General features: G+C 48.4%; 1 protein-coding gene across 1 annotated transcript in view; it reads right to left on the bottom strand.

The window, feature by feature from the left end:
* Positions 1 to 25,802, bottom strand: part of MRPL38 (mitochondrial ribosomal protein L38) — a 79,915-nt gene that overhangs the window by 4,739 nt on the left and 49,374 nt on the right. The window contains exons 5-7 of the mRNA XM_085616962.1: positions 20,650 to 20,722; positions 4,212 to 4,257; positions 3,815 to 3,973 (exon numbers count right to left, since the gene is read on the bottom strand). Coding sequence (XP_085473088.1) covers positions 3,815 to 3,973; positions 4,212 to 4,257; positions 20,650 to 20,722 — 278 coding nt within the window. The remainder of the gene's footprint in view (positions 1 to 3,814; positions 3,974 to 4,211; positions 4,258 to 20,649; positions 20,723 to 25,802) is intronic.

The following is a 25,802-nucleotide window of genomic DNA, read 5'->3' as shown; positions in this document are numbered from 1 at the left end:
CTATACCAGACGCTCTCTGTGTAATTACACAGTCTACGACTGGAAATACATGGCCACAAAAGACGTCTGCTTTTCCCAAAAGGTGGTATTGACAGCCCAGGGGGTTGAAACATTACAGCCCCCTGCTGCTGATAAGGACCGGACGGCCCCGGGTCACCAGGACGCAGTGCTAAGTGATGTTTGTTTACCAGCACTGTGCATTCTGGGAGTTGTGGTTCTGCTGCGTTCGGTTGGATCAATTGAAGTAAGGTCCCTGGATCCAGTGAAAGAAATGCCCCGCTCTGGATGTGCGTGCGCATGTGTCTGGTGGGGAGGGGGGAGGGGTGTATCAAACCCAGCTGCAATCCATCTCTCACCCCTGAGTGTGTGAAAAAAAGCGACTGACGTGTTGGGCAATTTAATTTCCTGCACCTTTCTTCCCACAATTGCGCAAGGCCCCCCGGAGCGTCTGAACCTGACGGCAGCGCTTAGAAGCCATTCGAATCATAGTCCGGCGCTATGTAACCACTCATGCCTAAACCCAGTTCATAAATACCAACGTCTGTAAGCAACTGTTTCTGGATTCTGACGAACGATTTCCTATAAATTGGCGCACACCCATTAGCTCAAAATTATTAGCTACCCTACTGTTGGTTTTTAAGCAACTTAATATCAAAATGAAGAGTTACAAACTTGCCTTAAAGTAAGAGTGTGTAACGTGCCATGGGATTGGCCTGAGGGCTCGGATGAGAACTATTACTACAATGCTTCCCCCTGCTGGATATTGTGCGGTACTGCATGGGCTAGAGGCAGCCCCCGAGACGAGCTCTCCAAGCAGTGGACGGTTTTGTTGTTTGTGTGGGTCTGTGTGAGAGCTAGGCAGCATAATAACATCGCCGCTCTCGGAACAGTGCACAAAATTCCAAATTTCCAACCAATTGTTTTTGAAGACCTTTTAATGCCCAGTACGCCGCGGCATCTCAAGCCTGGGTGCCAGGCACGCGCCATTCCTTGTTTGCAGCTAGAGCAGACGAGATCTCAGTGGGATGAGAGGAGGGGCCTTCCGTCGATTATACTCAGCCTCTTCCCGGGAGCTGAAAATGTATTCTTTTTGTGCACTTTTTCTCTTCTGGAGAAGGCCCCCTCCGTGCGCGCTCGTTTTTATTCGGAACTTCTGTTTCTGAAATCTTTTAGGTGCCATTTCGGAAGAAAATACATTTAACAACGTAGTGGTTTCGGATGCAGCGACCATGCCGCTGCTGACAGGCGCATTAAGGGGACGTGCAAGCGGCTTCCTCATTAGATGGAGCACAGATTGCTGTAATTTCGCCAATCGATCACCGAATTGTAGATAAGAGCCTTTTGTGCACGCGCTCAACAGCACGAAGATCCTCACGGCCCGAAAGTAAACACACGGCTGACTTTGACACGGCTGACTTTGCTAAAGGCGACTGGAAAAAAAAAAGAGCAAGGACGAACAAACAGGCGAAATGCCTTAACTATACGCACAACAGCACGAAGATCCTCACGGCCAGAGGACAGCAATAAAATGGCGGATGGAAGAATCGTAACTTTTTCGGATTCGGGGGCGTGTTCCTGCTGTTCTAAAAGGGCGTGGCTAAAAAGTGGAAAGAACAGCAAGGAACACGCCCCCGAATCTGAAAAAGACGGAGCCTATTTGGAGGGACGGCTCTCTCCTCCAATAGCTGGCCTCCGTTTAGGAAGCCAGCCAATGGAGGAGAAGCTAAAAGAGAGGCGGGCTAAATAGCCACTCTAGAAAACATTAAATCTTCCGACTTCTGGTTCTGCCTTCGGCAGACCGGTAGTCCTCGACCTAAAAAGAACTGAAACACCACCAGATGTCTCCTGGTCAACCATAAAACCTCCCTAACAACTACTGTGAAATGACTATACGAAATATACAAACTATATATTGACAGACTTCAAATACAATGAGGATTATGTAATACATGTAACATAAAGTTGCATGATAAATGAAATAAACCATATTTTAGATCCAATGGTCTGTACTGTTCTAAACTACTAATTCTAAGATCCACCAAACTAGCCACCTTTTTCCTCAACACAACCAATCGGAAACAAAATACAACACATCACAACGCTCCATACCACAGCATCAATTGACCTGCAGAAGGGATTAGCTATTAACATATTCACTCACTCAGCCTTATACTGCTTAAAAACACCTGAAGACAATTCAAAATGGTCCCTTTCTGAATGTTATGCATCAACATCACCTCTCAAAATTTAGATCCAACAGATCTACCCTCCCATTCCTCCACAAAAACATGGCAGTCATGGAAAACATAGCCAAACAAACATCTGAGGGTGTTAATTTCACAAAGAAATATATCACAATAACTTGGAGAATATTCATACGCATTACCACAAAAACATAAGGGAAAGTCATCGCTCTACCAACAAGAGCTAACCCCGCCCTCACTAAGGAACACTAATGCCCTCTCCCTTCTGGGGCTACAAATCATGAAGTCCTCTCTGAAGAACTGTTCTCACACAGAGTGACTTCCAGTGGGTTATTTTCGCCCTCTTCTCAAAAGAGCTAATGCTGGACAACTTAACCCCTTCAGTGCCCATGACGAGCTGGACTCGTCATGGGCCGCGGTGGCGCTGTGCCCATGACGAGTCCAGCTCGTCATAGACCCCGCCCGCTAATGCAACGGCCGGCACTGGGCGGGGAAAGGGGCGGGCACTGAAGGGGTTAAAGGACCATCACAGCCTCCCTGTCCACTCCAAGATTCTGGGAAAATGTGTTGTCAACCAACTGAAGAATTCCCCAGTAACAATAATCTCTTAAATTTTCAATCTGGTTTCTGAACCGGACACAGAACAGAAAACGCCATTCTCAAAACCATAGACAACATCCTTCAACTCTTCTATGAGGCAAACGCCTGCATTCTGATCCTTTTTAACTCATCAGTGGCCTTTGTTAATGATGACCACAAAGCACTCCTAACAGCCCTAACCGATCTTATTGAAATTGAAGGAACAGGGTTTAAGTGGTGCAAGTACTATCTTTCAGACAGTTCCTAATGCATGACATTTTTAATTATATCCTCATATCCAATTAAAATTCCTTATGGAGTACCTCTATGCTCCATATGTCCCCTTTTCCTTTTCTATCTTTACATAAAACTACTAGAAAATGTATTTTAACACAACAGGTAACCTCTCTCCTAGAATTTGCATAGGATATCTTATATCCACAGACTGAATGGTCAACAAGACTCAAGGGCTCTCTCCTAACACATGCCAAGAAGCACTCATTGACTGGATGTATCTAGTTAAAGATACTGGCCATTCACCAAAAATAAACAAATTATCCGCAATCCTTCGCTTCAGACGTAAGAACATCACACGAATGAGACAGCCAAAAAAACCAGATTAAGACTGGGGGAAACCTAATGGTGAAGAGTTACATCTCACATAACTCGTCACAAAAACAACATATAAGTGCAAATACTTCAATATAGCTCTAATTCAACCAAACAACAGAGTGTTATTAACCTACTACATTAAAGTGTGTCAACCCTGAAGGGATTTTAACCATAAAACTGCATCAGATGTCAGTAGTGAGAGCTTCATTTGCTGAGCCCTCTTGGTGGCATGAATTTTGAAGACAAGCCCAAGGCTCTACATATCAGATGCCTCAGTATCAGTGCACCAGTGTAGGGTTCCAGCCACGCTGCGAGCTCATGGGGATCAGCACTGCATGCACGTTGTAACGCACCAAGATCCTGGATGCAGCAGAGACTGAAACAATTGCCAATTCTCTTGAGGCATAGACCGAACTAACCAGGGCACTGGTCGGACATCATCCTTGAAATCGATTCTCCGCTCCTGTTTGAAGAGTATGAAGATGTGACGGTGAAACCCAGTTCCTTTTGCTGGGAAAGGGGGGAAATAGTGGCAAACTTCCTCTCCGGACAACAACTGATTCTCAGGAATGTTTCCCCTGCAGGAAAATGGAAAGATAATGAGAATTCAGCAGCCACAAATAATAGAAGTCAGAATCCAAGTGAAGAAATAATGATCCATGTAAACATGACTCCTCTCAGGCAAGGCTAGACAAGACAGGCAAGTTAGTTTGAAGCTCAAGCTCAAGCCGTGCCAACAATATTCACATCAATCAAGGAGTACAACCACCCTAACCCCGCGACAAATGCATAAACAACACCCAGATCAGTACTCACAGCAGCCAGTGCACATATTCTGCATTCGTCTCTTGCAGGTGCCCGTCTGCATACAAAACAAAACAAAAACAGCTTAAAACACAACAGGAGCAGACAGTCCATGTGCGTGGCAGAGAACTCAAGGTTATGAACTAAAAGGGTTTCCTTTGTAGGTTCATCTCTGAACAAGTATGGAGCTTCAGCTCTACCATGACGTGAAATGTTATCGCTTCATTTTGTTAGGAATGGTGAGCACTGTGAGAACGCCTTTGTAAAGAATACTCCACTTTATAAAATGTATTTTGTAAACCTAAATAACTTTGCACATTTTATTGAAAGACTGTACACATTCTGAAAATGTCTGACCTGAACCTTTAAATAACTAGCTTATGTTTTTCAAAACAACCATGTCCGTCATATGATCTATGCATTTTTTTTGTCAAAATGTATTTATTGACATTTTGCAACAAAGTGCAAACAGTGTATAGCGCATACATCACACAATGCGTTTCGTGTAGATCAGTGGGCATGCATGCCGGTCTTCAAGTAGCTAAGATAAAAAGCACAGTTTCTGTTGATCTTGGCAGTGTAGCCCCTCAATATGCTATATCGGAGGGCGATATATCATAAGTAACAATAGGAGAGGATACCCCGTATCTCCCCGGAGCTACCAAGCCCTATCTGCCATATAGCGCCTATTTAGGTAAACAACAACGCGCAATGCACGACTGGCATCCAGCAGACACAGAATGAGAATTTTCTGTCAACAGTGCCTAGATTACTCCAGGGTATGTAATGTAGGTCTAGAAGAGCAGCTATAAACAAAAGAAAAAGAAACAAAAGTGGCTAAACAAGAAGGTAGAAAAATACAACGTTCTAACCATGGTGGTACCCAGGGAAGTAGTAGAGCTGTATTGGTGGCTGTAGAGGGAGGAGGAGGCCAAGGCGGGAGCACCCTACGACCAGCGCAAGATGCTACATAGCCGGGGTCATCGCATCTGTGATGTTTGTCTTTGGGAGGATAGAGGAAGCCTAAATCAGGAAGAGAAGGAGAGCTCTCAACCTGGGGCTACAGGTAAACAGAGGAAAACCCTTTGAGAGGTAGCTGACCAGGGGAGTCCAGATGTAATCAAAGCCCTTTCGTGATTCTTCAGCTATATCCGTCAGTCGCTCCATTGCTAGGGCCTTCCACAGTCGAGCGTGCCATTGGGTGAACGAGGGGGCCTCAGGTTTCTTCCATGCCCCCGCTATGCCCATCTTCGCGGCTCCCAAGCAGAGCCAGAGAATTTAATATGCTACTTACCAGTATGCATCTGTTCTTGGCATGTAGGGCTGCTGACATTCATATCTGTGCATAGATCGCCGCCTAGTGTTGGGTCCGGATGTTTGCACGTTGTTGTCCTGGAAGAGTCTTCGAAGTATCCTTGGATAGGTGACTCCTCCCCTGGACTACAGTGCGCATGGGCATCCTCTCCATCCTCAGATTGTTTTTCGCCATTGTGGCAGTGATGGAGTAGATACAGAAAGTGATGACCATGCTTACAGTAATTCTGAGAGCTGCAGCTGCTACAGGCGCCGGGGAGGAGGGAGGGCGATATGAATGTCAGCAGCCCTACATGCCAAGAACAGATGCATACTGGTAAGTAGCATATTCAGTTCGAGGCATGTGGGCTGCTGAATTCATATCTGTGCATAGAATGTATAGCAGTGCCCTCTATTAGCGGCGGCTACCAGTGCCAGCTGCAGCGGTCTGAAAAAGGGTTTTGAGAACAGCCTGTCCTACAGCTGCCTGCTGTTTTGATTGCACATCTACACAATAGTGTTTGGTAAATGTGTGTGTAGTGGACCAGGTGGCTGCTCTACATATATCATGCAGGGGAATATTTCCTAGAAAAGCCATGGAGGCCCCTAACTTACGTGTTGAGTGGGCTCGTGGGGGAATAGTTAATGTGCGTTTTGCCTTTTGATAACAAATTTGAATACACTTAACTATCCATCTGGCTATCCCTGCTTTGGAGATGGCGTTACCTTTGTGGTGTGGGGCAAAGGCAACGAACAGTTGTTTTGTCTTCCTAAAGGGTTTAGTCCTGTCGATGTAGTACATGAGGGCCCTTTTGACATCTAGTGTGTGGAGTGCCCTTTCCGCGACAGTTTGTGGGTTTTGGAAGAAAACGGGCAGTTCAATAGTTTGATTCATGTGGAACTGCGATATTACCTTGGGCATGAATTTGGGGTTGGTACGTAGTACGACCCTGTTGGCGTGAACCTGTATAAATGGCTCTTGAACTGTTAGTGCCTGGAGTTCACTAACTCTTCTTAAAGAAGTGATCGCTACCAGGAAAGCTACTTTCCAGGTGAGGAATTGAATCTCGCATGAGTGGAGAGGTTCAAAGGGTGGACCCATCAGGCGTGTGAGGACCAGGTTGAGGTTCCACATTGGAGCCGGTGGGTGGCTTGGTGGAATGACTCGTTTGAGTCCTTCCAAGAATGCTTTGATGGCAGGCACTCTGAATAGTGAGAGGTGCTGCCTGGTTTGCAGATAGGCTGATATTGCGGTCAAATGGACACGTATAGAGGTGTACGCCAGATTGCATCGGTATAGGTGTAAGAGGTAACAAATGATGTTTTGGATGGATGCGTCCAGCGGGTTAATGTCATTATTACCGCAATAAATGACGAACCTTTTCCATTTGGCTGCATAGCAAGCTCTTGTAGTGGGTCTCCTGGCCTCCTTGATGATGTCCATACAGTCAGGTGGCAGGTTGAGGTAGCCAAACTCTAGGACTTCAGGAGCCAGATTGCCAGGTTCAGCTGTTGCGGATCTGGGTGCTGAATCTCTCCATGGTTCTGCGTCAAATGCGCGGGTTTGATCCGCAGCCTTTGATGCGGCACCACGGACAGTTCGAGGAAGGTGGTGTACCATGGCTGGCGTGCCCACGTAGGAGCTACTAGGACGAGTGTCAGGGAGTGTTGTCTAAGTTTGCGAGCCACCAGCGTTATCAACGGCGCTGGGGGAAAAGCGTACGCAAATCTGCCGGACCAGTTCATCCATATCGCATTGCCCTGCGACTGCGGATGTGGGAACCTGGCGGCAAAGCTTTGGCATTTTGCGTTTTCGCTTGTGGCGAACAGGTCTATCTCTGGATGACCCCACTGCTGGAAGTACGGCTGGAGTACTGATGGGTGTAACTCCCACTCGTGCATCTGGTGGCTGTGTCTGCTGAGCAGATCCGCCATCTGGTTGTCCTTGCCGGGGAGGTGTTCCGCCATGAGGAACATGTTCCTCTGAATGGCCCACTTCCACATGCTCTGAGCCGGATGACACAACTGTGGAGAGTGCGTTCCTCCCTGCTTCTGTATGTAGTACATTGCGGTCATGTTGTCCGTCCGGATCAACACGACCTTGTTGCACAGATGTACTTTGAATGCCTTCATGGCCAGGAAGATTGCCATCAGTTCCAGAAGGTTGATGTGCATCTTCTTCTGTTGTGTCGTCCATAGTCCCTGCACTGTGTAGTGGAGTACATGAGCTCCCCATCCCTGGAGAGACGCGTCCGCTGTCAGTACTATTTGTGGAACAGGCTCTTGGAACGGTCGGCCCTTGCAAAGGTTTTGTGGATTCCACCAATGCAGAGAGTTGTATGCCCGACCGCTCACCAACACTAGGTCTTTCAACTGTCCTTGAGCCTGATTCCACTGACGTGCTAAGCACTCCTGAAGCGGGCGCATATGTAATCTCGCGTGCGGGACTATGAAAATGCAGGAGGCCATCATGCCCATCAATTGCATGAACACTCGCGCAGGAAGGGAGTGTTGGGGTTTGAACTTGGAAATCAGCATTTGCATGCTGTTGATCCTCACTAAATTTGGCTGAGCTGTGGCCGCCAGAGTGTCTATAGTCGCACCCAGGTACTGTTGTACGTGTGCGGGCTGGAGATGGGATTTTGGGTAATTTAGTGAGAATCCCAGACTGTGAAGGAGGTGAATGGTGCGGGACATGTGGCTGGCACATTGCTGGGCTGACTTCGCTTGAACGAGCCAGTCGTCCAGGTAGGGGTAGACGTGTATGTGCTGCCTCCGTAGATGTGCCGCCACAGTAGCTAGGCACTTTGTGAAAACCCTGGGTGCTGTTGTCACGCCGAAGGGCAGGACTTTGAATTGATAGTGCTGTCCCTGAACAGTGAACCGGAGGTATTTTTTGTGTGAGGGGTGAATGGGTATGTGGAAATACGCATCCTTGAGGTCCAGTGTGGCCAGGAAGTCTCCCTGCTTGAGAAGCGGAAGGACTTGCTGGAGAGTGAGCATGTGAAAGTGCTCGGAAAGAATGTACCGGTTCAGGGGTCTTAGGTCTAGTATAGGTCTGAGTGACCCGTCCTTTTTCGGTATTAAAAAGTAGAGGGAGTACACTCCCGTACCCTGCTCGTGGACGGGTACGACCTCTATAGCGCCTTTTAGAAGCATACTTTGCACCTCTTGCTGTAAGAGCGTTAAGTGCTCTGAGGACATAGGACGGTTTCTTGGAGGTATTGTGGGTGGAGTGGAGGTTAGCTCTAGACAGTAACCGTATTTGACAATATCTTTGACCCACCTGTCCGTGGTGATGGAGTTCCACGTGGACAGGAACCTTTGTAGCCTTCCCCCGACAGGTGTTATGTGGTCGGGAGGAAGGGAGAGGGCGTCACTGCTTGTTCTTGGGGGAGGACCTGGTGTTGCCGCAGCCGCGTCCTCTGCCCTTTGTACTGGAGCCACGATATCCATCCCGGGTGTTTTTATCGTAGGTGGTTTGGGTATTGCCCTTGTATGTCTGCTGTGACCCCTGTCCTCTACCTGCTCCTCTATTTCCGGGGCGACGAAAGGAGCTGCTCCGAAAGGACTGAGTCTGGAGAGCCCCCATGGACTTTGCAGTGTCCGTGTCCTTTTTTATTTTCTCAAGGGCGGTGTCAACCTCCGGCCCGAATAAATAGTCGGGGTTGACAGGTTGGTTGAGTATATTATTTTGCACCTCAGGTTTGAATCCGGAGATTCGCAGCCAGGCATGTCGTCGCAGCATGACGCTTGTGTTTATGGCCCTGGCAGCCGTGTCTGCAGCATCTAGTGCACACTTGATGGAAGCATTTGTGAGTAGCTGTCCCTCTCTGATAAGAATTTCTGCACCTTCTTTGAACGGGTCAGGGAGATGTTGGAGTAGTTGCTCCAATGTGTCATAGTGCGCTCTATCGTAGCGAGCGAGGAGCGCTTGAGTGTTGGCTATGCGCATATGTTGGCAGCCTGGGCGGCAACTCGCTTGCCAGAGGTCTCTAACACCTTGGACTCTTTGTCCGGGGGAGGAGCATTACCTGTCGTTTGCGAGTGTGCCCTCTTGCGAGCATTCGCTACGACAATGGAGTCTAGTGGTAATTGGCCTCTGATGTAAGTAGGGTCCCCAGGCGCCGATCTGTATTTCTTATCGATCCTGGGGTTTAACACCCGTGCCCTGGTGGGTTCTTTGAAGATGTCCTTGGCTGGTTTGAGGACTCCTTTCAACATGGGCAGAGTTTTTACATGCCTTTCTGAAGATGCGAAGGTGTCTATAAGAAAGTCGTCCTCGACGGTGTCAGAGTGAAGCTGCACTCCATGATTATTCGCAGCACGTTCAATAAGAGCGTTGAACGCTGCAGTGTCCTCTGTGGGAGATGTTTTCGCCCCATAGAGTTGTGGGTCCTGTGCGTCAAGAGGTGCACCCGGGTCTACAGGGTCGCCCCAAGTTTGATCAGGGTCCTGTTGGTCATCAGGGTCTATGTCTCCGTGGTAGGGGACTTGGTCACCCATGTAGTCCTCCAACGCATCCGTGTAGGAATGTGTGGGAGAGAATGATTGTGGATCCTGGTAGGGCGAGTTGAAAGATTCGCAAAGGACAGGTTCTGAGTCCACAGGCAGCTTTCTTTTTAGTGGGATCCGGAAAGGGTCCAAAGGTGGCTCCGAAGTTATCCTCCGTTCGTGGATAACCATCCTGCCGGTGTTGGCGTCGATGAAATGTGACGGAGACGTCTCAGCAGGTGTAATTGTGGTGTGGGTGACCCGTGTCCTGAGTTGGAACATTTTCGGGGCCGTGGATGGAGGCAGGCCAAAAGTAATGTTGGCTGGCGCCGAAGAGGCTGCTGGAGCTTTGATTGGGCCGGAGCCCGACGTGTCCTGGAGGACTGTTTTGGTTTTGCTGCTTTGTGCTGCAACGGGTCGCACTTGGAGCGCCCTTGAGGCTTTAGCGCCGACCAAGTGTGTAGAGGCGGCCGTGGACTTTTTCGGCGCCGGTGGGTCATCGAGTCGAGGGGCGGGAATGGCCGTCGACGTCTTCGATGCATGAGGCTTTGGTGTTGCCGTGGAAGCGATATGAGACGCAGCAGGCAGTGTGACCTTTGGTGTCGGAGTCGATGGCGTCGGCGCCGGGAGCCGAGCAGGTTTGTTGGCACCGAAGGCCTTTTTCCGTATGTCGACTCCGACGTCGGCCGCTTCAAGTTCGGCACCGAAGTCTCGCTTGGTGCGGTCGGTGCCGACGCGTTTCGCTGGCGTCGAAGGCGTGGAAGGCCTCGATCCGACCAGCGCCACTTTTGGTTTCGGTTTCAATTGAACCGGTGCAGCTTTCGGTTTCGGTTTGGTAGAAGGGAAACCAGCCGGTTTAGGTAATAATGGCTGCCGCTGAATGTCCGAGGCCGGGCCCGAGGGCGGGGCCGAAGAACTGCGGGATAGGTCTCGGGTAAGGCCCGAAGGCGATCCCTCGACCGGAGCCATAGACTGTGGCACTGGGCTTTCTTCGGTCTGAACGGGTAGGCCTTGCTCGTCATTGGAGCTACTCTCTTCGGCCCCTAAGGCCTCATCGTAGTCTCCTACCTCGGTGTCGTCTTCATCTCTGCGAAAGAGTGATTCGTCGACGTCGTCCGATCCGGAGTCGTGTTCGGAAACGGGACTGGAGGGTAGGATCTCCAATTCTTCGACATCTTCGGTCTCGTTGAAGATGTCTGCCGGGGCCGGTGCCGCGTGCTGCGCTTCGAGTCTCGCCGCTCGTCGATTCCGTAGAGTCTTCTTGGAACGGAACCGGGCACAGGCCATGCATGTAGATTCGTCGTGATCCGGCGAAAGGCATTTGTTGCACACCGGATGGACGTCGATGTGGGGATATTTCGCATTGCATACCGGACACCTCTTGAATGGTGTCCTCGATTCCATTGTCGATGTCGTCGATGGGCAGGTAAGATGCGAAAAAGTCGGTACTGAAAGTTAGTAAACTAACAAAGGTAGTATCGAAACCGATCGAGAAAACAGTACCGACGCGAACTAAAGGCCTTTTGGCCTCGACAAAGTTTTTCCTAACTTGAGCTAAGATAGCACATCCGAACCCAATGGCGGAAAAAAACAATCTGAGGATGGAGAGGATGCCCATGCGCACTGTAGTCCAGGGGAGGAGTCACCTATCCAAGGATACTTGGAAGACTCTTCCAGGACAACAACGTGCAAACATCCGGACCCAACACTAGGCGGCGATCTATGCACAGATATGAATTCAGCAGCCCACATGCCTCGAACAGATCTATCTGCATGTGTTTGGTATTTGTGCAGGGGGTCGCAGAGCCCCAGCAGCACATGGTCTATGGAATCCCCAATTGGGTAGCCTAGCATCACTTTAATTTGAGAGAGGATTTCTTTCCAAAAGGTTTTAATAACCTGGGCAGTCCCACCAGATATGTTTAAAGTCTCCCAGCAGACCGCAGTCCCGCCAGCACCGATCAGAAGTGTCCGGGAAGATAGTGTGGAGTTTGTGGGGATGTAGGTACCAGTCATAAAGCGTTTTGTAATGGGCTTCTCTGAGGTGCATGGATCTGTTAAATTTCGCTATGTCTCTATACAGGGATTCCTATTGCTTGTCTGAAGGTGGTTTCCGGAGCATATCTCCCCAGACTTCCCTGTGTCGCTGGTTACGATGCGGTGCTAGTAGGAGTAGGAGATTATAGGGAAAGGAGATACAACCTCTGCCCGTAGCGCCCGTTTGTACAAAGGTCTCTATTGGAAGATATGCTCTGGTGGCGGCTTGCCGAATCAGTGGCTGTTGGACCCAGTGGATTAGTTTAGTGTAATGGTATCGCTCAGTGGGTGGGAGGTGGAAATGGTTCATGCAGTCGTGAAAGGAGTGTAGTTTAGTGCCCTGAAAGAGGTCCGAGATCATGAGACAACCCCCTTTGTACCATAAGTCAAAAGGCCCCCTTGAAGGGCTGGTGGAAAGTCCTGGGAGAAGTGTATGGGGGTATGTATCAGGACAAGGGTTTCTCAGTAATCCTAGTTCTTTTAGATCTTTCAGCAGCGTTCGACACCGTGTCCCATACCATTCTTATTGACCGGTTGTCGAACGCTGGTATTGAGGATAAAGCCCTTGATTGGCTAAAGAGCTTCCTATCAGGGCGCTCCCAGAGAGTGATCATGGACACGTACCGATCAGCGGAGGTGGAGATATCGAAAGGGGTGCCACAGGGCTCTTGTCTAAGCCCTACCTTATTTAACATCTACGTGGCACCCCTGGCAAGAGTGATGCGCAGCTATGGATTCATTCCAGTATCCTATGCTGATGACACGCAGCTCCTCTTCCCTTTCAAGACCATGTCCGCAGAAATTAAAAACTCCTTTTCTGCGGGCATGAAGGCGGTGGCTAATTGGATGTCTTCCAACTTCCTGCAATGCAATGTCAGTAAGACGGAACTAATGCTGTTTGGAGAAGCCAAACTATTGTGGACCCCTGATTGGTGGCCCCCCGATTTGGGAGTAGCCCCAGAACCCAAACAGGTTGTGAAGAGTTTAGGGATTCGGATGGATCAAGACTTGTCATTTGGACAGCATGCTAACCATACTGCTGGAATTTGTTTCCATACGATTGGCCTGCTACGCAGAGTCTTTCCCTTACTACCGGACTCTTTCAGACGAACTCTGGTCCAGACATTGGTTCTGAGTCGAATTGACTACTGCAATGGCCTGTTGCTTTTTGCCAACGAAAATGTGCTGGCCAAGCTTCAGGTCATTCAAAACACCGCGGCTCGTCTTGTCCTTAATGTTCCTCCAAGAACTGCGTCCAAACCTCTTCTGGAGAAACTGCACTGGCTCTCCATTCGCCAGAGATCTAAGTTCAAGTTATGCTGCCTGATCCATAAATGTTTAAATGGACAAGGACCTATTTATCTTCAGAACAAATTTGTTCCTTATGTTCCAAGTCGTTCACTTAGGTCCAGTAACTGTCTTCTTCTGGTGATTCCCCGTGCAAAGAAATCTAGACACGGTGGTAAAGCGTTATCTATCGTAGGCCCTACCCTATGGAATAGACTTCCTCTTCATCTGAGACAGTGCAAAGAACATCTCACTTTCAGGAAACTCCTGAAGACTGTGTTGTTCAGAAACGAGATCTAGCTCCTATTATTCCTCTGTTTCTACCGGCTCCAGAAAGCGCAGAGATACTCCAGTTGGAGTCGATTCTAGCGCTATACAAACCCACAAATAAACAAATAAATAAATAGGGGGGAAGGGAAAGTAGTCAGTGATAGAGTTTTAGTTACTGTGTCCCATACTTGGAGGTTGGAAGGTGGTGGATGTGGGTACGCTCAGATAGACCTCTCAACGCTCATCAGCTTTGCTGCACCATGCTAGGTCCCAGATCGTCCTACCCGTCACCTGTCTGCCAATGTGGAGCCACAACTTGTCTGATTCATGTAGTGACCATTCACTCAGAACCCTTAATCGGGTCGCCCTATAATAGGTGAGGAAGTCTGGTAGGGCTAGGCCTCCCTTCAGACATGGTCTGGGGTTAATAGGCGATAGGAGAGTCGTGCACGCTTCCCTTGCCAAATGAATTTGAGCAACAAGGTTTTCAATTCAGGGAAGAGTGCCGTGTCCGGCTGGATGGAAAGGCCCTGGAAGAGGTAGAGGAGACGTGGCAGGACGTTCATCTTAATTGCGTTGATCCTGCCGATCCATGAGACGTAGGCTGTGCTCCATTTTTTTACAGTCAGCTCTTAAGCGTTGCAAAAGGGGAGGGAAATTGGCCTTGTAGAGGTCAGTGAGCTTGGGAGTAATTTGACTCCCCAGATATGTAATGGCTTTACATGCCCATCGGAAGGGGGATGTTTCCTCCAGAGTCTTTTGCGTGTCGGAAAGTAAGGTGAGATTCAGTATATGCGATTTAGTTAGATTGACTTTGAAGCTGGATACTGCTTCTAATTGCTCTAGTTCCTGGTTAGTAGCAGGGATGGAGGTGGCCAGGTTAGTAATTGGTAAAAGGATGTCGTTTGCAAAGAAGGTGATCTTATGGTTGTCCGTCCCAAAACAGATTCCCGTGATAGTTTGCTTAGCACGAATCCAGGCTGCCAGGGGTTCAATACTTAGAGCGAAGAGGAGCGGGGAAAGGGGGCATCCCAGTCTAGTTCCTCTCGCTAAATTAAAAAAGTTTGAGGCTACCCCATTTACCATAACTCGAGACCTAGGGGCACTAAAGTTGGCATGTACCATTGCAATAAAGGCGTTGCAGAAACCGAATTGGCGCAGAGAGAGCTCCAGGAAGTTCCAGTCGACGCGATCATAAGCTTTCTCTGCGTCCAGCGATAGCAGCACAGCAGGGATCTTCTTCTTTTGGGATTTGTCAATTAGGTGAAAAATGCATATAAGATTGTCATGAGTCTGCCGCCCCTTGATGAACCCTGATTGGTCTGGATGGATAAGGTCAGGGAGATATGTCTTGAGCCGGGTAGCTAGAATCTTGGAGTATAGCTTGGCGTCTAGGTTAAGCAGGATAATGGGGCGGTATGATGAACACCGCTGGGGGTCCTTCCCGGGTTTCGGGATGATAGAAATTAGAGCTTCGCCCACAGACCGGGTCACGGCCTGCCGGCTTGCGAGGTCATTGAAGAGGGTGGTCAGGTGAGGGCCCAGGTCTGCTGCGAAAGTACGGTAGAATTGGGCAGTGAAGCCGTCAGGCCCTGGCGCTTTGTGGCGTTTTAAGGAGTCGATGGCTACCTGCACCTCCTCCAGAGTAATACAACCACCAAGCTTTTAATTGGCGGTGCCAGAGAGCTGGGGCAGGTTAAGGGGAGCCAAGTATTGCGATTGCCTGGATTCGCTATGGACGTCAGCTCGGTATAATTGTTGATAAAAGTCGTGGAATGCCTGAGCCTTCTCTTCCTCATTAGTGTGGGTTATGTCATGGTCGTCTAGGATCTGTTGTACATATTCCTTCTTTTGTTTGACCCGTAATTGTTTGGCTAGTAGGGAGCCCACTTTATCTTTCCCTTCATAACCTCTGGCCCGGAGTCTCAGGATTGTTTTCTCTGCCCTGTTTGTGTAGATTGCATTAAGTTTCCCTTTGATGACCGTGACCTTCCTCAGGGACGTGGCTGAGGGAGAGGTCTTGTGTTGTCCCTCTGCCACCACCAACACTTTTCCCAGGTCTAAGCGTTCTTTGGTTTGGAGTCTCTTGAGGGAGGAGGCAAGAGAGATGCAGTGTCCCCTAATATGTGCTTTAAACGTGTCCCAGTTATTCGCTAAGGATGTATCGGTTGGATCATTAAAGAGAGAGAAGTCTTTGATCGCTTTTAGAAGGTCATCTCGGTGGAGACGGTCTCTGCATAGGAACTCTGGGAAGTACCATCTCGTGAGTTTAGAGCGCGGGGCTGGCCAATCTAAAAGGCAGGTTAGAGGGGCGTGATCGGAGATAACAATAGGGAGGATGGCAGAAGCAGTGACCGCATGAGTGAGCAATTGATTGATAAAAATGTGGTCAATGAGAGAATATGTTTTGTGAACATGATAGAAGAAGAAGTCCTTCTTGGTCGGATGAGGGTGGCACCAGATGTCTGTCAGCCCCAATTGTTGTAGTGTTTGTTTGAGTGGAGTGGGAAATGTGCCTCCCCTGGAGCATTGTGTATGAGTGGAGTCCAGAAGGGGTTCCCAGATGAGGTTGAAGTCCCCCATGAGGACGAGGTCCCCCACTGCAAAACCTAGTAAGGTATCTAAAAAGGAGGTGAGAAAGTCAATTTGCCCCGTATTGGGCGCATATACAGAAGCTATTGTGCAAGGCCTGCCCATCAGAGATCCCTTAACCATGATAAATCTGCCCTCCTTGTCCTTCTGTGTGGTCTCATGGACAAAATGAGCGGAGGAGTGGAATATTAGGGCGGCCCCATTCTGTTTCTTAGTACTGGTGGTTTGGTAGATCTGGGGATAGCGCTTGTGCCCAAGTCTGCATTCTTTCCCTCGCTTTATGTGGGTCTCCTGAATAGCCACAACCCACGGCCCCTGATCCCCTATATATTTCCAGAACTTGTGTCGTTTGTTAGAGGAGTTGAGGCCCCTAACATTCCAAGATAAGAGCTTGATCCCCATACTCCCATTGAGAGATAGTCCTGCTGAGGTCGGAGCCTCCCCTCACCCCCCCCCACCACTCCCCCTACCCCCAGTATATCCCTCCCTGGGTAGAACACCTAAAAGAAAAAAAAACAATCAATACAAAAAAGAGAACGAACAACAGTCGTCGTAGACTTCGAGGTCTGCATTGTCGAATGTCCTCAGGGGTAGGACCAGTCCCGCACCAAGCAATCCGCTAAGTATAGTAGATGATCCCCTTGCCGGTATCTCGTAAGCTGGGAAAAGTTTGATGGGTGCAGCCTGGTATGAGTTCTGCAATAGGTCTCCTGTTGAGGAGGTGTGAGAGTTCATTCCGCTTTTGGGGGATGGGGCGCCTTCGGCAAGTGTAGTAGGGCGGATTGCAGAGGGTGGTCAGGGAGTCTTTTTGCCAGTGGCCGGAACCGTCAGCCAGTCCTCATTGGTCTCCTTGCTTCTCGTTCTTCCCCCGGCAGTGCCCGGTGGGTCGGGCTCCCCCGGGTTGATGTGTGGGCGAGGCCAAGCAGTCTCGCGGCGCCCTCCACCTCAGTGCAGTGGTGTTGTTCATTATCGAGAGTAAAGGCGATTCCAATGGGGTATGTCCATCTATATCAAATCTGTTTGTCTCGCAGAGCGGTGGTGACAAGGTGAAACTGCTGGCGATGCAGCAGCGTAGCAGGGGCGAGATCCTGAAACAACGTGCATGATACCCCCTGGTAGTCAATGGTGTCCCGCCCTCTGCCTTTGCGGAGCACCAGCTCTTTTGTTTTGAAGGAGGCAAATTTGGCTAGGATGTCTTGGGGTCGTTGATGTTTCCCTCGCAGGGTGGGGACCACTCTGAACACGGTCCAGTTGAATCGGCGGGCCATCTCTACCTATAATGGCGGTGAAGAGGTCAACGATATATTGCTCCAGGTCAGTTCCTTCTCGTCCTTCCTCTAGGCCACGCACTCTAATGTTCTCCCACCGGGAGCAGCTCTCTAGGTCCTCGCATCTGAGGAGTGCAGAGTTCAATTGTGCTGTAAGGGCTTCGGCGCCGTCTTCAATCGGTTGGAGTCGATCCTCGAGAGTCTGACATTTGTCCTCCAAGTCTAGGGTGCGGGTCCCCACGGGAATCCACGTCAGCACGGAGATCGCAGATTTTTGAGGCCATATCAGACTTGAAGGCGTCGAGAGAGGCATTGATGTCAGCTTTAATATCGTCTCTGAGTTCTTTTTTGAAGTCCCTGAGCGTGGCCAGGAGCTCATTGCGGGATTGCGCCATCGTGCCCTCTGTCTGGGTGTGCTCACTGTTCGGTCCATTACCCTTGCCAGAGTTGCCAAAGTAACCTGAAACCTTGTTGGACTGTGTCCTTTTGGGCGGCATATGGGCGAGTCATAGGATCAGGCCACCCTTTGGGGTGTCGGCACACTCCCTGCACCCGTGGTCGTGATATCCGGGCTCGAGCTGTACTGGGTAAGTCACGGGATCTAAGTGTCCTCCCCGCCGTCAAGTGGGCACCCCAATGCCCCCAGGAGGCGTCTCACGGGAGCTCGTGGGCGACTATGTGGCCCCAGGTAGCCTCAGAAGTATGGAGAGTAAAAGCTCAGGCGGCCATCTTAGGGTCAGGCAGGGAGGTCATGCAGGCTTGAATTCTAGCATCTCTCATGGCTGCAAGGTCCCGGCCATTAATCCGGTTGTGCAAGGGTCCCCCCCGGGCAGTGCAGTTAGCAGTGAGAGGCAGGAGGCATTGCGAAGCAAACTGGGGTCCCCCGGGAGTCGGCGTGCTCTCTCACCACAGGGAACAGTGGCTGTCGAGTCTGCATGAAGGGACTCAGTTGCCAGATGCGCAGTGCTGACAGGAGGCCGTGTGCAGGGCACCGCTGGCACCTGGATCGGTTGAGGTGCGGTGTCTTTCAGTGGGCTTTGGAGGTAGTGGTCCCTACATCACGGCGCCTGCCGTTTGGAAGTCACTGCCACGCACCACTGGTATCTCCTCTCGTCGTGAATGCGAGACCCCCAGCCGATGGTCAGTCGTCCCAGCTGCAGTTCGTGAGGCCCAGGGAGTGCTCTCCTGCTGCCAGATTCACCCCGGTGCCAAGAAATGGCCAGTTGCGCCGTGGGCTCTTTAACAGCAGGGCCCGGCCGCCATATTGCGCTAATGGCCGCGCTCCCCTCGGTAGGGAAAGTGGGGCTACATCTCCTCATGGGCACCGCAAGGCCTTGAAAACAGTGGCTGAGTGGCCACCCGTCATTCCTGGCGTCGTTGCGGTGTCTTAGGTGGGCTGGGTACGCCGATGGAGGTCTCAACGAGGACGCTTTTGCAGGAGCCGAGCAGAATCACGTCCTCGCGGCCATGACGGCTGGCCACGCCCCCCGATCTATGCATTTTTAATATAAATTATGTGCATTGTTAAAGGATTCTGCACAATTTTCTCACAAAGACATGCAAAATATGTGCAATATTTCAAAAGAATTGCATGCGTTTTTTTTTAAAGTCAAAAACTGCTTGCAGCAGGTGGCTACAGTCTGCCACTAACGAGGAAGAGAGTAAAAGACACCAATGGCGAGGGATAAAGGAGACACTGGCACTTCTGGAGAAGGGGGTAGGACAGGTGTCACCACCAATGTGAGGGAGACTGGCTCATGCCAATAATGACAAGGGAGATATTGGCACTGGCGAGGTGGGGCTAGAAATGCAGATATGACTAGGGAAGGGGACAACTGATCCTTGCACTGATAGTGCCGGTGTGTCAGACACTAAAGATCTAATAAGGGAGGAGGTAGAAGGGACCCTCTTTTAGCTTAAGGTAAGAAGGTGTTAAAAGGACACAGTCTCTATGGGGAAGTGGCACTAAGGTGGCGGTGATGTAGAAATAACGGCGGTACAGTTCAAGATATGGGTAGGTGACTGCCCCAAAGAACCAGTATTAATGAAGGGGGTGAGGGCAAGAAATATGATGGCACTAACCAAGTAGAAATAACCTTGTTCTTATGTGGTGAGTAGAAGGGTCTTCATTACCAAAGGAAACACGTTCAAGTGGGTTGGCAATGTAATCAACTATGGTACTGAAGAGGGGAGGTGTAGCGGAAGCCATGGCACTGATGGGTGTGGTGCAAAAGAAAGGCTGTCTTTAGAGAGGTCGGGGAGGAGGGACTCCAACAGCAATAAGTAGCAGAACGGACCCTGACACCAAGGAGGAGTGGAAGAGACCTTACTGTAATGTGGAGGAGAGGAGATACGCGCACTAAGGTAGAGCTACAGGGACCAGGGAATTAATGAGGCTGACATAAGTGGTATTGCGGGTACAAATAGTCAGACTCAATACGCAGCCTGGTTTTAATGGGGGAGGGGCGGTGGGAGTAGAGGGGGCATTGGGACGCGAGTACAAAGGACCCAGACACTACCTGGTTGGCAGAGATCATAAGGAATCACTGATTCTAAAAGAGACCAGCATTAACAGGGCAGAGGGAGGACAAGATTAATGAGAGGGACAGGGTGAATTCCGTGTGTGAAAGAGGAGAACAAGACATTAAAACTGAAGAATAAAGCATTTCAGAGCGACTTCTATGAAGGGGGAGGACAAACTATTGCCTATTAATTTATACCATATTGTGTGCTGCCAGTTAAATGTTATATAAAAGAGACAATAACACATACCTACATACATATTATGTACATATGTACATGGCTGACTAAAAAAGTTTTGAAGCAGTCAGTGTCTCTGTGCCGTGGCTGTGAGTGCAGAATAAACATATGAATGTCACAGCATCTGTGTCCATAGGTGAAGATGCACCCAGTAAAGTTACCCACTGAAGGATATCTATTAGCAGTGGAAGTGGAAACAGGGGAGCGCTAGGGAAACCAAGGCACAAGTGCGTGAGAGCAGTAGCTTGCGGTTGGGTTGTGTACGGAAGTATGTAGGTGTATAGCGATATGTACAGTAGACACGTTAAGTCTATATGTAAGTGCCAGCAAAGAGGGCAGGGGGTTAGTGAATTTCCACATGCAGGGCATTGAGAGAGTTCCTCCCTCCCCAGGTGGATTTTGCATGTAAATAGGCGACAAGCTTTATAATTCTGTCAGTGCATACAGACCTGGGTTAGTGAGTAGCAATGTCCAAAGAGAGCCTTTATCTGCATCATATGTCACCTGCGGAGGATTCAGCGCCTAGAGGGAAGAGAATGAAAAAGAACAGGATGGGTAAAATCCTCCCTTCTTCACTTTAAAAACCATGCAATACGAGAGGGAATTCATTAATCTGATGAAAGGAAACGAAGACTACTAGTATAAAGAGGCATCAATAACAAGAGAAGTCTTGTGGCTTGAAGGCAGTGGTGCATGCTGCTGGCCTTGAGGCTTGGTGGGAGTGCTGCTAGCCCCAGGGCTTGACGGAAGAGGAGTGCACATCTGTCCGCTCAATGGCAGTCCTGTTTACTGTTAGCCCTAGAGCTCAGTGGCAATCTTATATGCTTTGTTGATATTGCTGCCGTTAGGGGGCTGTTTGTAGTGCTGTCTGATGTGGCTCCAAGTGTATTGCTGGTCTGTTCTCAACCCTCTTGTCCTTTTCACCCCTGGCTATATGGAATAAGTACTCCGCTTACCTTTAGGCATCCCCCTTAACTTTTGAGGCCATTTTTCTTTGAAACTGGAAAAAAAGGACATGCATTGGCAAAGCCAATAGGTCTTGCCTTTGCAAGCGCTTTCGGCTCTGTCAAGGTTTTGTTTAGCATGTTGTACAGCAGTGTGGCTGCTGTGCAGCATGGCTACAAGAAAAGAAAAAATGGTGATATGATGTAGCCAGGTCTAACTGCATCATAGTTTGTTTTCTTTCCCTTCAGCCATGATGCACAGCTGGCGTGCTGCTGTACAACAAGGCTAAAACACACTGACAAAACCGATGGCTCTCCAATATGCGAGACCTATTGGCTTGGCCAATGGTAGTTATTTCCATTTCAAGTACTACTGGGGTTGCATAGCAGTCCACAAAGCTTCCTCCAGAAACTAAGGTGATTTAATATAGATGGAAACTTAGTCCCATTATGTCCGACACCACCCGCCAGTGCTTTTTAACTAACAATGCCTTGTATACTGATTTTTCAGGTCATGGATATTATAAAGAGAGCCAGAATGCAAGTAGTTTTGATGAAAACAAACGTAAAGATGACATACTTAACCCCTTCAGTGCCCATGACGAGCTGGACTCGTCATGGGCCGCGGTGGCGCTGTGCCCATGACGAGTCCAGCTCGTCATAGACCCCGCCCGCTAATACAACGGCCGGCACAGGGCGGGGAAAGGGGCGGGCACTGAAGGGGTTAATGAAGTGAGGCATACTGACAGCTCTGAAATTTGCACCCAATGTTGATGAGGTGTTAAGTGCAAGTAGCAGTAGCCGTCTAATGTGCTATCTGTCCCTCACTGGCAGCCTGAACTCAATGTTCTCCTGTGCCAGCAAAAGCAAGTACCTCTTAATCATACTGCTACTGGAGGTTACCATTTTTCCCACATACAGTTCACGTGTGCATGCTTCACGCCTTGACGTCATTGCCATGAAGCAGTGACCACATCGATGATTACAAAAAGAGGACTGTTGCGCCTGTCCCCACAAGTGTTCATGTAAATGCGGTGGCTATGTCAGAGGGGGGAGTCTCACTCGGAGAATCCCTGCAGAATAAGGATTGCCACCAGGCATGCTGTTAGTCGCAGTTTCTCCAAGGTAATTATTTGCGCAGACTTGAACTGTCAAAATTGATGTAAACTAGTGTAACTGGAAATATGTAAGACATAACTCACGCTTTTTTCACACTATTGACCGATAAACAATGCAATTAAAAGCTTACGGTTTATAAGGAATATATTACGTACCCTGTAAGGATCTATTTGTAGAGTACAGGACCATAGATTCATAGGCTTAGCATACTTCTGCCATTTAGTGTAGGCTCGGACGTTTGCAGCGTGTTTTTCTACAAAGAAGTCTTTCGAGTCATGAGGTAATGTGACTTATCCTATAGTCTGTATGGCACATGTTCATCGGCTCCTTTGTTAGATTATTTTTTGGCTATTCGTGTTAGCTTAGGACAGGAGAATGATAGTGACAGAAAAGATGAGCATACGAGTAAAGTTACGATGAGTTTGAGTATTTTAGTAGAGAAGATAACACGTCAGCCAGTTGCTTCCGGGCAGGAGGGTGGGTCTATATGAACCTACGGCAGTACCCGCTACAAATAGATGCTTGAAGGGTAAGTAACATATTTGGTTCGTAGAATGAGTTGGCTGTAGATACATATGTTTAGCATAGAATGTAAAGTAGTGCTCCCCAAAAAGGGGTGGTTAGCGAGTGGTAGATGTTTGAAAAAGGGTTCGTAATACAGCTTGACCCACTCTAGCTTGTTGATTAGCTAAGACATCAACACAATAGTGTTTTGTAAATGCATGTGTATTATTCCAAGTAGCTGCTTTACAGATATCTGCTAATGGGATGCTTCCCAGAAAAGCCATGCAGGCTCATTTCTTGTGTGTGCAGTGGGCTCGTGGGGTTACAGATAGTGATCACTTAGCTTTGTGGTAGCAAGTTTGAATACATCTTACTATACATCCAGCGATTCCAGCTTTGGAAATAGGGGAATCTTTTTATGGGTTTACAAATGCAACAAAAAGTTGTTGTGTTTTGTGAAAAGGTTTCATCCTTTCAATGTAATATATGAATGCTCTTTTAACATTGAGGGTGTATAGAGCTCTTTCTGCTACTGAATCTGGTTTAGGAAAGAACACTGGCAGCTCAATTGTTTGTTTTACATGGAATGTTGAAACTACTTTAGGGAGGAACTTGAAAGGAGAAACACAGAAGAGGAAGTGAACTCAGGACCCGCTGACCTATGAGAAGCAAGGAAATGAGACTAAAGTTGAAGTGGGCTCAAAGCCCTTTATAGCTTTTTTTTTCTTCATTAAGAACAATTGACTCAGGCGAGTCCTAAAAAAGCTATGACGCAGCCGGTGCTGGGCACGTCAAAGTACTTTTCTGTGTCTTAATGGTGCAGTGTGGGAGTGCAACATTGACAACACTTCATAGTGCTTTCTTTCTTATGGTGGGTGGGGGCGGCAACACAGACAATGGAGGAGGGTGGGAGGGAAGAAGCAACACGGACAACAGGAGGTTTAGGGGAGGGAAGAAGCAACAGGACCACGGGAGGGTGGAATATAAGAAGAAACATGGACAACAGGAGAGTGGGGTGGGGGTCCGAGGGAAGACGAATCACAGACATGGGAGGGGAAGAAGCAACACGGACAAGGGTGAAAGGGAAAGAAGCAGCAAGGGGGCGGGGGGGGGGGGGAAAGAAACAGGAAAAGCCGACAGGTGAAGGAGAAAATCGCATCTCAATCAGAGCACGAGCATCAGAAGGACAATAATCAATGTGAAGCAATCCGTATTTGGTCCATGCTCTAGATAAAAGAAGAGGAAGTGAAGCTGGCACCCGTTATCCAATTAGAAGGCAGCAAATAAGAGTGACACTGAAGTCAATGAATGGTAATCAATGGGTGGGCTCCAAGCCCCATCTTGTATACAACATCTCTTGCTTGTGACATACGCATGCCTGCTATTTTAGGAGAGACCTAAAGAAGGGCTAAACAGAGATATTTTATTTAGTAGCGAGTTCTCTAGCGGTTGGAGGAAGGAATTACATTGTAATATGCATCAGGAAGTACAATTTTAAGTATATGACTTTCTAATAAATAACGAAGGGAAACCACTTCTAGGGCTTGTGGACAAGGGTCAAAACGATCACACTATATAATGGGCCCATTTCAAATCCTCATTTTGTCTCTGCACTCGCGGCTCCTCTACATTGTTCGCTCACTGAACTCCATTCCCTTGTTTCTCCTATCTTGAGATACTAGGGGAATCATTTTTTGCCATTTTCCCATTTTTTTCATGGAGCTTGTATTTGCATCTTCTGCCTAGTTCCTTTAGTCTTTGTACATTTTTCATACATTTTGCTTTTTCCTCTGCCAAGGTACCCCATCTCTGCTCATCTTTTTATCTTGTTATGCAAAGCAGTATTTAGAACCCTTCCCGGCACCTCCTCATTTGCCTCTCAGTTAACTTTGAGCACGTAGAGAGATAGCTTGGGGGCGGTTGCAAACAAGAAAAGATACAATAAGTGTGAACTGCCATTCACAAGTAGTAGAGAGAGAGTATTCTCAGTACCAAGTTAGGCTGGAGATCAATTCTAAACAGACCTGCATTTTGTAAAAAAGCTGGGGAAAATCATGCGTGTCCTGTAGTCAATGGAGGGACTTCCTGGGATTCCCCATACAGAAAGGAGTTTCAGAATGAGATGAATTGCACCACAGAGGGAGATTCACCTTGTGTAAGTTCAAGAATACATCTCCCTTTAGGAACTAGCTTGGCTAGTGGCCGAGTTGCAATTAGTCTTCAGACAATTTCTTTAGGATCAATAAAATACAGTGTTCTTCAACTCCTAAAAAATCATCATGTCCAGAGGAGACATATAAGGAATCCTCTCAGGGTAAGCAAAGGTGTAAATCTGTTTGGGACTGGAAAACGTGGAGGCCTGGAATAGCACGGCCACTCTTGGGTTTCCAGCGGGGAAGGATAAGAAACGTTTTGTGAAAATATTTCCAGTGTGACAAATGCTCTGCACAAAAACAATACAATGCAATTAACATACATGGGACCCATTTGAGTAGTATGTGGTCATCTAATACCTGACTTAAATGCATCCCGCCTGGCACACTCTGGCTTAGAGCACTTGGGGTGTTTGCTTGTAGTCAAGTGCCTTAGCAGAAAACAGAGCACAATACTGCACTCCTCTCCATCTGGATAATTTACTGATACTTCAGCTTAGCTATCACCAACGTCAAATTATTTCCAATTTTAAAAAAATATATATTTTTTTTATCTATTTAACTTTTATCTGTGCATTTTAATATCATTCGTATCATGCAGCTATATTTTGGTAGTTTAATACATATATCTTTCCCTTTAGCAGCTCACTCCTCATGGCGAACTTGCAGTATCTCATTCTTGATACAGTGTCTATCAGGTTAGCTATGATGAAAGTCGGCTTTCAATCACAAACAAATTTAAAAAAGTGATGCCCAACCTATTTCAGCATACATTCTCTAATAAAAATGTTCTATGTAATCAATGGGTGCATCGTACAATTTATGCTTCTACCCATGGGAAAATGCCAGCACATCCCCCTGAACACACCTCTTCTTTTTTCA

Source organism: Triturus cristatus, chromosome 7, assembly GCF_964204655.1.
Source record: "Triturus cristatus chromosome 7, aTriCri1.1, whole genome shotgun sequence".
NCBI classification, from domain to species: domain Eukaryota; kingdom Metazoa; phylum Chordata; class Amphibia; order Caudata; family Salamandridae; genus Triturus; species Triturus cristatus.
This window is presented reverse-complemented; position numbering and strand designations above follow the sequence as displayed.